This window comes from Amblyomma americanum, chromosome 5 (genome assembly GCF_052857255.1).
Source record: "Amblyomma americanum isolate KBUSLIRL-KWMA chromosome 5, ASM5285725v1, whole genome shotgun sequence".
NCBI classification, from domain to species: domain Eukaryota; kingdom Metazoa; phylum Arthropoda; class Arachnida; order Ixodida; family Ixodidae; genus Amblyomma; species Amblyomma americanum.
This window is the reverse complement of record NC_135501.1, coordinates 153,566,161-153,581,744: the sequence shown is the minus strand read 5'-3', so window position 1 is coordinate 153,581,744 and position 15,584 is coordinate 153,566,161. Positions and strand designations below refer to the sequence as shown.

Here is a 15,584-nt window from a genome sequence, read left to right as displayed (position 1 = left end):
CTTGTAGTGCTCAGAGATAAGACATCTACAACACCGAACAGTGGAAGTGGGTCATGACATCTTCTCGTAGTGAGAACCAGGTCACAGTGGAATTGTCGGAAACGACTTAGCTGGCGATGCAGCTCTATCAGCCCACGGCAGTACCAACGCTCTCCGGACACCAGTGACAAGAGCCGACGCACCAATACATCTGCAAGTGCTTGTCCGAGACATGACTAGTGTCAATGTCTATCCCTGCAAACTCGACATGCCCTTTACACCACTTAGAATCCTTACTTCAACGTAATCTCCTCCCGCTGCGATGTGGCGCTGTTATGTCGCCTGTGGCTGGCGGGCGCGGGAGGGTTACAGATGCCTATACTCACACTTATATGCAATAGCGGGCTCTCCTAGTTGTGAGAACTGCAGGTGCCAGGATACAATTCAGCACCTACTTTGTGACTGCCCTCAGTTTGAGCAAGGGCGTGTCCTCCCTGCTGCAAAGCTCCGCCGCTTGGATCCTTGTCTCATTACAGAGCCAAGATTCTGGGTCCTTGCACAAACCTTCATCTCATAGATAAGCTGTGAAGGCGCTTTTGAAGTCTTTAAACTAAGGCTTGAATTCAAGGTTATAAACTTTCAGTGCATGCCCTGTGTATCCTATTAGTATGGCCAACGGACACGTCAAAATTGATCTCCCATTTCTCCCTCCTCTTTCTTTCTCTCCTTCTGTTCCCCATCCCATGTGTAAGGCAGCATACTAGGTGTCGCCTAGTTAACGTCTGTGCTGTTCTGTACTGCAATCTCTCGCTGACGACGCCGCACTCCCCGACAAGCGCTGCTGTGAACAGCCACTGGGCTAGGTGACGTCAAAATAAATGGAGTAAGTGCGCATCGACGTTACTTGATGCAGTTAGAAATTTTGAGTGGCTCCTCGGAAAATATTGAACATTGTAATAATGTTTTTGCCACTCAGCACCTGTGAATGGAACTTGCTAGAAGGCATCTTTTTACGGTTACGAAACAAATCGTACCATTTTTTGGAGTTCGAAGTTGTCTGTCTACACCCCTTCAATCTTTACGAACATTCGTTGATCAACTAAGTGCAATTTTTCCTGTTTCGAGTCGCACACCAGCGACTTAGCGATCAGACCGCATTCTTGAGCGAGAGTGCCAGAAGCTAACCCAACTTTATAATCTTCACAAAAAGAGTTTATCGAGCTCATAATTCTACTTAAAGGCGCAATGTGCCCATATCGCACCATCGACACACATATGTCTAAAAGCTGTTTGGCGTCTATTATAATACTGAACTACTTACGGAGAGAGGCTGTTGTCAACAGAGTGCACCACATGGACCGGAGCTTGGCTGGCCTTCTGGGAAGATTGTAGCAAGAGTCCTCTCAAGCTCTCAGGTAGTGCTCGGTGTGCATATGGAAAGAGCGTGACCTTACGCTGCTCGTAAAAGATACCGCAAGCTTTTATGTAACGAGTTTGCAGGCGGAAGGCTACAACTTAGTTCGGTTTACGTAATCAGGTAAACAACTACACGCAAGTTCGTACAAGAAAGGCGCAGTGAGAGTTTTCTTGTCTGCTTTCTTTTCATAACTAGCTGCAGAAGAAGTTTCTACAGTTTTTTCTGTTTGTAATTCTTGAGTAGCTCTTCCTTTCCAGATTGGCGGTTTCCTTTGTCGGTGCGAATGTGACAATAAAGAGCAAATTGAGCCATGTCTTCTTAGTAGAAATTGGTATGCTCTTTCGCACTGCTCACCGTAGCTCATTCGAACGCATGCAGGACAACTTTTCCCTCTTTCTCTAACCCTTTCCCACACCTTCAAGTTGTTCACGTCATTTTGCAGATATGCTCGACGATCCACTCATCTTGCGGAAGCAGCAGCACAAAGTCCCGTCATTCGTCCCCAGTCTGATGAGCATGCAGCAACACTTCGATCAGCTCAAGACAGGAAACGAGCTTCCAACTCAAAGGTAACTCGAATGGCACAAGCTAATATTTTACGCAATGTTTTTATCTCATACTATAAACAGAAATTAGCGCATAATTATTAGGCGCAGAATTTGGACCTGTCGGGTAGATTTTGAATTAGTGTTTACAAATATATACTTGCACGAGCTAAAACGCAACATCAGACTAGTGCACTATCGAAGTTCTAGGCGTTTTGTAAAATAGAAATTGAAGCCTAAATACTTTATAGGTGCAGCATTGTTGACAGCGGTTCGTTTGAGCGATATCGAAGCGGCCAATTGCTTGAATTAGGACACGTAGTTGTGTGCTTATTGATGTAAAGAAATGATTTTAGTATCAATTGCATATTTGCGTATTTTTCCTTGTGTTTCCTCTTATTCTAGTGCTTTAATAAAATAGTGGTTTTGCGGATATTGTATTGATTGGGATTTCTATCCTCCGCCGTTCATTTGCTACCAACTTCACCAGCGTCAGGTCGTTCTTGTTTCCTTCATATTTACAAAGATCAAGCTTGCTTGGCAGTTGGAAGGCCAGTCGCACTAATTGGGCTTAAAGTTCAGTGCTTTGCGAAAGCTCAAGATTCGAACAGTTCGCTCTTATGTCCAGCAAAGGCGTTCAATGTGCAGTTTCATGCAGCCGCGCTAATTAGGAAATAAATCCGCTACAATTTTCCAATAGACCACAAAAGAAGAGGCAGCATATAAATGGCTCTTTCAAGAGGATCTCTTCGCGATATTGAAAAATTAGTACGGGAACTGTGGAAACTTCTGCAATGCAGACTGTACAATTGCACTACATGATGCTACCATTGGACAAAATGCTAATTAGTTACAGTAGGCACTTTTATAATAGCTTTTATAGTAGGCGCGCAAATACTGTAGAAAGTAAACCATTAACATATCATCGACATCATCATCAGCCTGACTACGCCTACTGAAGGGCAAAGGCCAGTTCCATGTCTACACAATTAACCCGGTCCTTTGCCATCTGAGCCCATCCTATGCCTGCGAACTTCTTAATCTCAGCCGCCCAATCAAAAATTAGGTACAGCAGGCGCTTTTATAGTAGGCGCACAAACTCCAAAATGTAAACTAATAACATTTCATCAACATCATCGTTCGCCTGCTACGTCCACTGCAGGGTAAAGGCCTGTCCCATGTCTACGCAATTAACCCTGTACTTTGCCATCTGCGCCAACCCTATGCCGGCAAACTTCTTAATCTCATCCGCCCACCGAATCTTCTGCCACCCCCTGGCACGCTTGCCTTCTCTTGAAATCCACTCTGTTACCTCAAGGACCTGAATTGGGAACAGCTGGGGATACGAGTTCTTGGATAATACCTCAATAATCTGGGGTTCGCTGATAACTTTGCCTTGCTGAGTCACTCTGGAGGTGAACTGCAAATCATGATCAATGAGTTAGGCAGGCAGAGCAGAACGGTGGGTCTAAAAATTAGCATGCAGAAAACCAAAGTAACGTTCAACAGTCTAGCAAGAGAACAGCAGTTCACAACTGCCAGCGAGGTGCTAGAAGGGGTAAAGGAATGCGTCTATTTAGGACAGGTAGTGACAGTTGATCCGGATCTTGAGAGGGAAATAACTAGAAGGATAAGAATGGGGTGGAGCGCATATGGCAGGTTCTCTCATATCGTGAATGGCAGTTTACCAATATCCCTGAAGAGAAAAGTTTAGAACAGCTGTACTTACCGGTACTCACCTACGGGGCATACATGTGGAGGTTAACGAAAAGGGTTCCGCTTAAGTTACGGACAACGCAGCGAGGCATAGAAAGAAAAATGATAGGTGTAACGTTAAGAGACCGGAAGAGGGCAGAGTGGGTGAGGGAACAAACGCGTGTTAAGGACATCCTACTGGAAATAAATAGCAATAAATGGGCAAGGGGAGGGTATGTAATGCGGAGGCGAGATAAACTATTAACATTTATCAGAACATATATTGATGTGGGACATTATAGAATTTAAGGCACGTGTCAAACGTGTCAAACGTGTCAAAGGCATGTGTGAAACTGGTGTGCAAGCGTAAAGTGCCACTACTTACACGAATTGGCTACGGCCTAAATTTTTGTATAGTTAAATTTCCTGTAATTAGCCCATCAAAGAGTGTTTTCCTTTGCTTTAATGCTTTTTAAGGCGTAAACTTTTCTCACTTTTCCGTACCTTTTCGTGCTTAAGGAAACCGAATGTGCTCAACTAAAGCCCTGAAAACCAGACCGTGTGCCCTACATAATTTTTTGTGAACTCGTAAATACAAGCAACCGGCAGGCAGGAAAAATGCATGATGCATGCACAGCCACCAACCTGCGCCAACTTGTACTTCCAGGTAAGAGACAACTTTGCAATGCCGCACAGGACTAATGGTCTATTTGCATTAGAGACTAACTGTTTTGTTTTGCGTGACACATGCTCCCAAATTCCTCTGTCGGCGGGTGCACTGAAAGAGCTTCATTCTTATTCAGAAACGGAGATTAGCATAGTCCTGCTAAGATTTAGTGTCACGAAGCAGGGAAGGGGGGGGGGGGGCGCTGCTTTCCTTTTCAGTATTCCAGAAAAGCTTAAGTTTTAACATGTGTCACTTTACAGTAGGTGTCCTGCTTCGGACAGACCTGTATTAGAATTTGGCGTATCCATGCAGATGAGTACAGAGCCTCTTTTTAATAATAATAATAATAATTGCTTTCGGGGGAAAGGAAATTGCGCAGTATCTGCCTCATATGTCGTTGGACACCTGAACCGCGCCGTAAGGGAAGGAATAAAGGAGGGAGTGAAAGAAGAAAGGAAGAAAGAGGTGCCGTAGTGGAGGGCTCCGGAATAATTTCGACCGCGTGGGGATCTTTAACGGGCTCTGACATCGCACAGCACACGGGCGCCTTCGCGTTTTTCGTCCATAAAAACGCAGCCGCCGCGGTCGCGGTCGGCTTTCGGTGTTATTCCCGACATGATCTTTCCACGGTGGGTGACGAGGAGCCAAAAGATCCGGTTTAGTGCGAAATCCTCATAGCCTCATAGCCTGGAAAATGTCGGTGTGCGTTGAAGCTTATGAAGCTAGTCACGTGAAGGGGTAAATGGTGGGAAAATAAAAGAGGCTTAATAAGGGTGACCTTGGGGAATCTTTGGTCAGTAGGGTGACCCTTATTTAAACTTCTCTTGTGTACACGCAACTACAATTCGCACTCTGCAATCGTTAGCCGTGGTGGTCGTACGATTCTTTGTCCTTAGTTTTCAAGGTGACTGAGATCCAACTTGAAGATAGTCTGTTTCAACCGATGGCCAAGTTTTAATCTGAACTACATTAACTTATGTTTCGCTTTTCTAATACAACAAAAGGAAAAACATTTACACAGGTGTCACTTTCCCTAATCAGTTTTTCACGCCGAGTGCGTCAATCTGGTTTTCTCACGGATCCCAGGGGCTGGTCTTCAGGGCCATTCACTTCAATACAGTGATCACCGAGTTCTTCTCGGCGCAGACGTCACTTGTGTGAATTGATTGGCGGAAATATTTTCAAACGCTGTTTCCATAGCACTAAATGCGTCTTTTTCAGCTGTTATAACGTTAGCATTCACGAGGATAGCCATAGGAAGCATTTTCATTAACATATATATTTAATTTCATGCGCTTTCCCTCAATGTCTCTTTAAGGTTACAAAGTCATCGCTGATGTTATCTGTCGATGTAGAAGAAAAATACCGTGCTTCGTTGCAAGTGTTATCATGTTGTGCCACTCAGATTTTTGCACACTTCATGAGAATTATGCGTTTCTTGCTACGAGGTGCGGCAGACCAAAGGCTGGGTAGTTGAATCGATGGCGAATATAATAAGTGTGCCGTTCACTGCCACCCTCTGCCGCGTAGAAAGGTCTTTCGCTGAACAATTGCTCAGATTTTATTAATGCGTTAACCTCACAGCGGTATCAACGCAGACCGATGGGCGAGTTGGTGCGACTTAACAAGGCTAAAAAACAGAGCACCTACGCAAAGACGACAGAGGGTAAGGCAAGATATGGGAAGTTGTCCGCAAAGTACGCCGGCATTGCTGTTCGAACCCAGGCCCTATGCGTGTCAGGTGGGCGTTTAACGCATATGCCACGAAGCGTCGTTGGTTCAAGCGCGTTAGAGAGGGCATGAAGTGAACACGTTGTGCTCTGTATGCCGGTAAAATGTAATGTGCGTATGTACTGATATTAGACGACGATGACTTGCAAAATAAATGCTGACATCATTCAAGGGACGCAGAATAAGTGTCACGTGATAACAGTGAGTTGCAAAAATATTCCTGACGTTATCCAAGGGTCAGGTGATAAGTGTAAGAAGTTCCTGAAGTTCAAGCGCAAATGTTTTTTTGCCAATGCAGTAAACTGCAGAGCTCGCCAAATGTTTAACTACAGCAGTGGGTGAGCTATAACCTAGCTTTCGACGTTTGTCGCAGAGAATGTAGAGAGGGCAAGAGTGTGACGCCATGCTGCGAGTTCAAGTCTCAAACCTGTGTAAAAGCGGGAACAGAAACGAGAAACTTACCGTACCTGCAGCCTCTGCGGGACTCAAACTCGTGTCGACGCGAACAGCTTAGCTTCGACTGCCACCGCTTTAGAGCAGCATGCGACCACTGTTCTCTTTAATTAATTTCCAACAAATTTCACGTCCAGTGCACAAGAACTGCCAGTCAACCTGTGATTTACGTCGAGAAGCTAACAGCATCAAACTCTGTTTAAGGTTCCCATGCAGGGGAGCAAGCCTGGTGCTGGATCCTAAAACTCTGCGTCCTCCGCAGCATATCTCCACTGGTTTCAAGCTGCCAGTGTACCAGCCGCTGGTTGGTTGCCCTCAAATAAAGATTACATATACACACTGTGAAGCAGCACTCCGGACACAGGCGGTGAGTTTCCGGAAACCGGAGCGTTTAGAGAGGAAAAGCAGTAATAATAGCGTATAGGCTGATTGCACGACGCAACGACAAGCACTATGCTTTGAATCTCATCGTCTTCAGCAACTTTATTTTGCTTACAAACGCCAGAGCACCTGGGCATGGACGGACGGAGGGACGCACGGACGCACGGACGCACGGACGCACGGTCGGACGGACGAGCGAACGGACGGACGGACGGACGGACGGACGGACGGACGGACGGATGGATGGATGGATGGATGGATGGATGGATGGATGGATGGATGGATGGATGGATGGATGGATGGATGGATGGATGGATGGATGGATGGATGGATGGATGGATGGATGGAGGGATGGATGGATGGATGGAAAATTAGAGAGCCTCTGTCAGACAAGGTTGCCACCACGGTCGGGATTATTTTCTTTATAGTTCGTTAAGAAATCCCTCAAACTTTTTGTTGCTGTCTATAAATTTGCCATTTTTCTTTCGATACAATTTTTAATATGCGAGGAATCGCCATTTTACGAGTCAAATGAGACCAAGTCAAATGAGACGACGGGTGATTTGAATCACCAAATAAAATGCACAAGGAAGCGCCAAATTAAGCTCATGAAGCAAGTCAGCCGGAGCGGTTCCAGAATTGAACCACTGCAGCAGGGTGATGAAGAACTTAAGTGCTCTCATTGGTGGGAATGAATTCAGTTTGTCAACACGATGCGCTCACGAAATCAGAGGCCACACAGTAACTCATTTCCTTCGCAAGCTTTTTTATTGATTGCACATGATTTTTTACGCTGCCAGCGGGTTGGACGAATATTACTACTTGTACTATTTTTTCTAACTTTCTGCCACAGAAAAAACACAAAAATAAAACACAATCGTTCGCCAGTGAACATCGAAAAAAAAACTTTTATTCCTCTGAGCAAATGAATTCTTAAAATTGCGGGAAAATAATTTTGGGTCTTCTTCCTGTGCTCCTCTTACGTGCGTGGGCGCAATGCCGATGCTTCAGAGAAGAAAGCATTATAAATTTGAAAATGCCTTGTATAAAACGTCCTGCCGCGCTTTCAACGTCCATTTCATGTCATCTCACTTTGGAGCACGCTGTTATCGTTCTCGGTGACCTTGGCGCTGTCTACCCTTGAGAAGTCGATCCGAATATAGGGGGTACCTGCATCTGCTGTTGTCCATCCCATTCGTAGGAGCCGCCTCCAATGTATCCTCCCCTGTTATAGTTGATGGTGAGCATTCCTCGGGCGATGAAAGGCAGGCTGAATCCGTAGGAGTACTGTCATCGGATGAAAGATATACGATGTCACATTCAGTGAAATGAGCGAAGCCGTGTACTGGCACTCTGCTAAATGGTTGACAAGTAAAATGAGACGTCAGTCAGTATTATATCACTCAGTGATAAAGTATTGCAGGCGGGCATTTTTTTTTTGCCCCCTACCTTATCCAAGTTTTTGAATAGTGTTGCGCTAGCTTTTTGTCAGTGTTCAACCAAGTGCCGCACTTCGAGATGAATGCTTGATTATAAAGGGGAAAGGCAGCTTTTTCCTTCCCTCAATTCTTCGATATTTCTAGAAGGTGAAGTTTCATTAGAAGGAGTACTGCAGGTCACTGATTGTTTAACTACTCTGTCTTCTATCGTTCATATATTGACTGCCGTTTCATCAATGCGGGAGTCATAGAGTATTATGTGCTTGACTGCACTGATTACAATCTTCTATGGCTTATGTTAGCCACATAAATGTTGTCTTCCACGAGATTACTATAAGCTAAACAAGAGACTACCCTTCAGACTGATAACAACAAACAAACAGGAACTAAGACCTCTACTCATGCATTGAGAGTACCCACAAGGTGAGAACATAAAATACGTTGGCACAAAAAGAAAACAGAAATGAAAACAGATGCGAGAAATGCTCAGAAATATAAAAATAGGTACAGAAAATTTGAGTTATGATGATGATTAGTCCTAAATTGCCCTAGAGTACAAATCTATGTATTCATTGCCATTCTATAAATGGCTTTATTCATGAATTTTTCAGCGTTTTCGGGTACATAATGCAGTTTAAGAGCGACTACGTTTTTTCTTTATCCAAGAAATGGCTTGCCGACCTCTCTTATAGGATTAAAAGCGCCGAATACGCAATGTTCAACGTTACGACCGCAATTTCTAGAGCCGCACCTCTGGTCGTAGCTTTCGCTAGGAAGTTCTCTCGGCACATAAAGTTGTCCTTTATACTTTAAAAGCGATTTAAAGTATCCCTCGTGTAGAAGGTAGAACGAAGGAGAATTTGAAATCAGGGAGCGTTACTCGCGGCCTTTCTCATTAACGTTTGTTTGAGACTAAATTTCAGCAAAACCGCCCTAGCGTTAAATAGCAAATGATAGCACTCGCATAACATGTAAAAAAAATTCTGAGGGCACTTAGGTTTGCTTACGTGCCGGAATGCGAAAGCATGAAAGTTTCTATAACGCGGGTTTTTTCTGCACGGCGCATGTAGCCATTGCTTTGAATTGTATTTTTCCTAGCTTTTTACATTTGTTTATTTCCAACTGATTGCAAATTAATGACGAATTAATAATTGATGACTAACTAATATTTAATGCCTAATTACTAAGCCCCATTACTTATTAATTGCTAAGCGTATATGCGTAATAGCAATTACGCCATTCATGCGGCCATAGTGTGGCAGATTTCGCGGACGGAGGGATGAACGGACAACACTGAGCCATTAAAGGCTTTCGCCTGAAGACAGGACGATCAGCATTTATTCCTGTTCCTAACAACCACACTGGCTGAAAAGTGGCAATTTTTACCAAAGCCAGCTGGCAACGACTTCTTCACTTAGCTTGACACCAATAAGAAGCCGTTTTGTATATTTGGCAGAGTAGCCGACACCACGTGGCAAAGTCCTGGTCGTGTACATATTAATTCAGTTAATAAAGCCTGTACCACTTTCAATGTGAAAGACCACAGCATAAAAAGTATGGCCAGGACGGGAGAAGTATAGAGACCCACGGCGCTGGGTTTCTTACGCCGTTTTTTGTGCTGTTTTAGTAACCAACTCGCCAAGCAGCCATCTTTCAATACATCCAAAATCACATCCTCAGCGTTTGAAAATGACAGCTTCAAAGTTTGAGCCGGCTTTTTACTTAAGCTTTAGTAAGGTGCTGACCCGAAAGGACCACTGGTTATACCTTCGCCGCCATGCACATCATCTGAGCATGTATTTACAACCGTTGTCGTCAGCACAATCATCAGCCGATCTATGCAACCCAGAGTGCTAACACCTCTCCCACAACCCTCCACTGAGCCCCACCGTGTGTATGCTGCGGCCACCTTATCCCCCCGCCAGCTTCCTAAGCTCATCAGCCCTACTCATTCTTAGCCACACAGTTCTACGCTTGCCTTGTCTTTCAATCCAATCATTTACCTCAATCAACCACCGATTATCAACCTTTTCATATAAAAGGGCGGTTCTTGTGCAACAATTTTTGTTTTTTATATGCTTGCTTTAAAACCGTTCTCTTTTTATGTTTATATATGACCCTCCTGCTTGGGCTTCTACCTGCAGTGTTTCGTAAATAAATAAATAATGTATTGTGGAGAGCTTGTTCTGCAGTCCACACTGCTTGCTTTGTGTACGAGCTTCTTAGCTCCGCCACTTTCCTTTCGATCGCTAGCTGCTGATAATAGTTTAGTTGAAGGAGCCTGAGTACTAGAGCTGTTGATTTTGACCCCGAAGGCGCGAAGACTGCTGTTGAAAGATGTTTATGAAGCCTGTCTTATTTGTTTTGCAGAAGTGATTTTTGTTCTCCTGGGTCCGCGCACTCTTCGCGTTTCCTTTGACGGAGATACCCCATCATCATCAGCCTAACTGTTTCCATTGCATAGCAAAGGCCTCTCCCATATCTGTCCATCTTACCCGACAGTGCAGTAGTAGAAATAAATACTGATACGAGGTTGTCACGGTGGCCGAGCCGACGAGTTCAGGTTACCCGCAAAAGGTTGGAAGTGAAAGTGACGGTTCTGTTACGAATTGTTTACCATGCGCTACGGCGGCAAAAAGGGCCCGTACACCACAAAACGCATACTCAGAACATAATTTCTTGCATGGTTTGTGGTTTATGGTTAACGGGGGTTTAAATCCCAAAGCGACTCAGGCTGTGAGGGACGCCGTAGTGGAGGTAGTTTGATCGAGCAGGTGTGGGACAACAAAACTTTGGGATTATTTAAACACTTACAAGCCCATGCGCATCCAGGGAACCTAATAGCGCATTACCTTTTCACGCACGTCTTGTTCACAGCTTATTGGCGCGGATATCACAGGATATCAAAAAGGCAAAAACAAGAACAAGTTCCACAAGCCAAGCCCTACATGCACGAAAGACGCGGGTTCAATCCCGGCCTCGGCGGCCTCATTTCGCCTTCGATGACCTGCGAGAGGCCTCTGCACTATGCCGTGTCATCGCACTGTAAAAAAAACTACAGATGGTCGAATTTATCTGGATTCCTACGCTATATACGCCTTCCGCGTAGCAAGGTTCAACTTGCCTCGTAGAATCCCCTAAAAAACGGAACCAAACAAAGTGAAAAAAAAAAATAATAAAAAGTTCTCATAGAACGTGCATATTCAAGCACTTACCGGCGTAATGAAGCCTCAGTGAGCATGTTTAAAACCATTATAAAAATTAACCACAGCTTTGAGTCTGCGCTTAGAGTTCGGCAATTTGTTCTCTCGTCCCCGTATGTTTGGAATAGCGCCATCTAAGTATAAATACGCAACGAACTATCCTCTGTCTTATTACTGCTAATAAAAAATAAAGGCATCTTATCCTCACCGGAGGGTACGTCGGCGGATAGATCGGATAAATTCCGCCGCCTTTCACCGCCTTTACAGCAGCTCCACCGTTGAAGCCCATTCCCATGCTGCTGGGCAGGCCGACACTGCTGCCCTGTGTTGCGAGAGTATAAAAAGGGTCTCTGTGGAATCCTGCCTTTGTATAAATGGTCTATAGACAGTCTATAAACTTCCTGTAGACCCTATTGCCTTCCTACAGATATTTCTTTCTGCCTATTCATAGTCTATTATCTATAAACAACAGTCTACTAAAAGTGTACGGCCATAAATCAATAGATTGTCTGTAGACTGTCTATAGGATTTGTGTTGTCTATAAACTGCGCTCTGGGGATTGTCTATACAGAGTCTATATACTTTATTGACAGAAGTCTACGGACAGTCTGTAGAGTGTGTAAAGAAATTTTTGTAAGGGTGTAATGGCGACTTACTTCCTAAAATGGACGCTGACCATTAAGCGAAATCACCCTCTATCATATGACACTTCAGTTTTAATGACGAAGGGGTTGCCTTTGCTTAGAAAGCAGCCCCGTAATTTTCTCTACCATTCCGCGACAGTGGTCATCGCCAAAAGGGCCTTAGATGCCATAAGCGGTGCAGGCGCGGCATTTTTTTTTTTGAAGTACTTGTAACACTCATCTTAACTAATGTCACCGCGAAAGAGCCAGTTGAGCGAGAAACAGGCGACAGCACAGTGGTACAGGAAGGCGGCATTGTAAGAGAATTTTCTGCCGGTTGTTTTAACGAGTGAAACTTTTATGCTATGTTCTTCGGTTGAGGCAGTCTAGGTAACTTTGTTTAGAAAAAATACAGATGCCTAGCTTTTATGTAAGTTACGGTTAAAAATTTGCGATTGGCACTCACTTGTCTTTCCGGAAAACTAAAGATCAATCTTTAAGAATTGAAAACTGCAAATTGCTTTTGGGAGAAAAGAAATGGCACAGTATCTGTCTCACATATCAGCGGACACCTGAACCGCGACGTAAGGGAAGGGATAAAGAAGGGAGTGAAAGAGGATCGCTTCTCGGTCTTTTGGCTAAGATCAAAGTATAACTTTAACCTAATTCTCGTGAAAACTTCCTTCGCATATGCAAGTATCTACTAAAGGCCACAAGAATTTTGACACAAAGCTTCACTTGCCTGAGCAGAACTTGTACGCAGAGTGAGTGCAAGGACTGCTGAAAATAAAAATTGTTTATCAAATTTTCTTTCCGCCCGACAAAAGGCTCTAAGGTGGAGAGGAAATTCCTGCACGGGTAAAAGAAAGTATCTCAGTTCACTGCCAGCGATGAATTATTAAAGAGGCGTTCATTGGTCAAAGCGTTCAATTTTGAAGCATGTAATTCAGAAAATTTTGTTTAGCGCTGTGAAATTGTGTGCATTTCAATAGTATTTATCTTCACAGCTCTGCTTTTCAGTATCGCAGTACATATCGCCGTCTATAACCTTTTTTGACACCTGAGAGGACGTTAAGCATAAAACAGGAGCCTTCCATAAAGCGAGCAAGCTTCTCATTCCATTTTCGCGAAAATTAATTCCCTTCACAGTACATGGCGTCAATACTGCCGTTAAAGGTTTAAAAGTATTACAGCCCCCGGTTATGAAAGGAATCTGTAGATATCAACAGATTAGACCTTGGGAAACTGAGACAAGTGCGTACAGTGTCGCACCTACCGTAGGCCCCCTCGCATTTATGCAGAATTTATTGCGTTGGTCAGATGTTTAGGGTAATCCTCCAAGCTGGAGAAAATTTGTAATAAGTATTTACTTATTGACTACCTTTTTAGCCATATGGCTGCTCTTGGGTGGATGATAATGAGTAATTACTCTCTTATTAGAAACGTACTCCACCTTGGAGAACTCCCCTAAACGTTTTAATCAACACTCTTCCCACTTCGAGTTATTAACCAATTCGATCTCGCGCTACCATAAGCGTGTCGTCCCAGTTAGCTCGGTTGTTAGAGTGACTGCTCCGATGAAGCGGTGGTCCCGGGTTCGAACCTCGTACCAGGATGAATTTTTTTTAACTGCGAAGTTTATGAGAACGCGCTATACCTTCCCTTTCTGGCCGAATGGCTGCGCTTGGGTGGATGCCAAATTCTTATTACAAATTCTTTCGTTATTATTTCTTCCGCGTATACCATCTGCAGGCACGTTAACTGGGACGCCGACACGGAGTCTCTGAGTGGTTGAACCCTACTTCTCACTGCGCGGAGGCCTAATAACAAAGTACGGCAGGTGACATTAAATTCTGAGAATGCGCCTACTTGGGCGCCTTCAGAAGTCGCCTATCTTTCTGCTTTAATCTAGATAGCAAAAACAGTAAAAACATTACCGAGACCTCGGGACAAGCGCTTCTAGTTTCCTTGTCTGTCACGATGTGCCGTGTGGTTGTGAACATTAAAGTAGCGCGTTGGCATCACCCATGACCTAAGGGATAAAGCAAATGACCGAGTGGCGTAGATCAAAACGTGATAGCCCAATAGGCATAGAGGCACTTACTGTCCCGACTTCCTGGAAACGGGAGAAGTAACAGAAGCAGAAATTGATATTTTCTGATAAAGCCCCTCTTCGGCCTTCTGAGGTCTCCTCAGGAGGAAGCTATCATGAGCGCGCACGTGAGACGACTCGGAGTGCTCGTCACGAAAATTGCTTCGGTTACAGCAGCCGATGTCCGAATCTTATTTGTACACTCTATTCGCGCAGCGCCGAAAGTAAATTTATCTTGCACTCAGTTTCTTTCAATTAGACTGCCCAGGCTCAATTGGTTTAGTTACTGGAGCACGCCACGTCGAAATCCGGTCTGATGTAACCGGCGCAGGGGACATATGCTTGTAGCGGGCTGTGCCTGATAACAAGATGACAAAAGAAGAAACTGGAGAGGAAGCGCATCTCCAAGAAAACCATTTTTTCGCCAATTCTGAAATTTCGAGCTCCAGTGGTTCCTCCGGTGACCAACTACGCTGCTCAAAAGCAGGTCCTGTGGTCGGCAGAGCTAAGGCCAAGGCTCTTCCACTTCCAGACAGCACCCCTGCTTGGCGGAATCAATTTCTTTGCTTCCATTTCAATTGTTTCTAAATAAAACTTTCAGCAATTATAAAAGCTCATGTAAACTCCACCATTCGCACTCCTAGTAGCGTCTAGAAGGGTTTAAATAGATGGCGCTTCACCTTACGGATAATAAAGGCGGCTATTGGCGCCAGATAGCCAGTACACGAACTCAACCTCGTCAAGAAACAACCTCGGTGTTTTCATCGCGGCCTAACGCGGAGACCAATTTCTATTGGGGAAACCTGAGAATAGAGACCGGTCGACCTCGCTGGTGCTTTCGCCTTTTACATTTTGGCGATTTTGCAATGTTGCTTTAAACTTCCTTTGTTTTCCTGTAGTAGTCAACAAGAGGCGTCTAACCGTACACTTCACCATTGCCTTTGTGCCCTCGTTTGCTTGATCATTATGAATAATCCCATGCTATGTACTTACCGGTCAGAAATGTTACGAGCAGCCTGTCCCAAACCATCGTGCCCCGAGATATGCGACGCAGACGGCTGAGGAGATGCTCGGGGTTCTTTCGAGGATTCAGAACAGTTTAAGTAGCAGGTCTTCCTCCTCACAGGTCTCAAAAGCGCTCTCAGCTTGTAAGAAAGTTTTCTTTTGAAGGCAAGCTGGTTTCTAGCTACTTGCTATTTTCTTCTATCTTGAGCTGTTGCCGTGGAAAAAGCAAGAAAGACGTAGGCGCGCCGAGCTCCCGTTCACAGTTCTTTAAGCTCGCATAAAGCCGGCTCAAAGCCGCCACTATTTTTGTTTTTTGATTTTTTGTGTTTTTAAAGCTGTAGCTCTAACGCTCTC

General features: G+C 44.5%; 1 protein-coding gene across 2 annotated transcripts; it reads right to left on the bottom strand.

The window, feature by feature from the left end:
- Nucleotides 1-7,756: 7,756 nt before the first annotated feature.
- On the bottom strand, nucleotides 7,757-15,328 carry LOC144135174 (uncharacterized). 2 transcript variants are annotated; one of them, XM_077667911.1, is made up of 4 exons: nucleotides 15,219-15,328; nucleotides 12,876-12,913; nucleotides 11,719-11,832; nucleotides 7,757-8,155 (listed from the first exon to the last, which is right to left on the bottom strand). In XM_077667911.1, the coding sequence occupies exons 1-4, from the start codon at nucleotides 15,253-15,255 to the stop codon at nucleotides 8,003-8,005; spliced, it is 342 nt and encodes a 113-aa protein (XP_077524037.1). In that variant the 5' UTR covers nucleotides 15,256-15,328; the 3' UTR covers nucleotides 7,757-8,002. The 2 variants fall into 2 exon arrangements, with proteins under 2 accessions (XP_077524037.1, XP_077524038.1); XM_077667912.1 differs by having other exon boundaries at nucleotides 12,876-12,910; nucleotides 15,219-15,324.
- Between the last annotated feature and the right edge of the window lie 256 nt (nucleotides 15,329-15,584).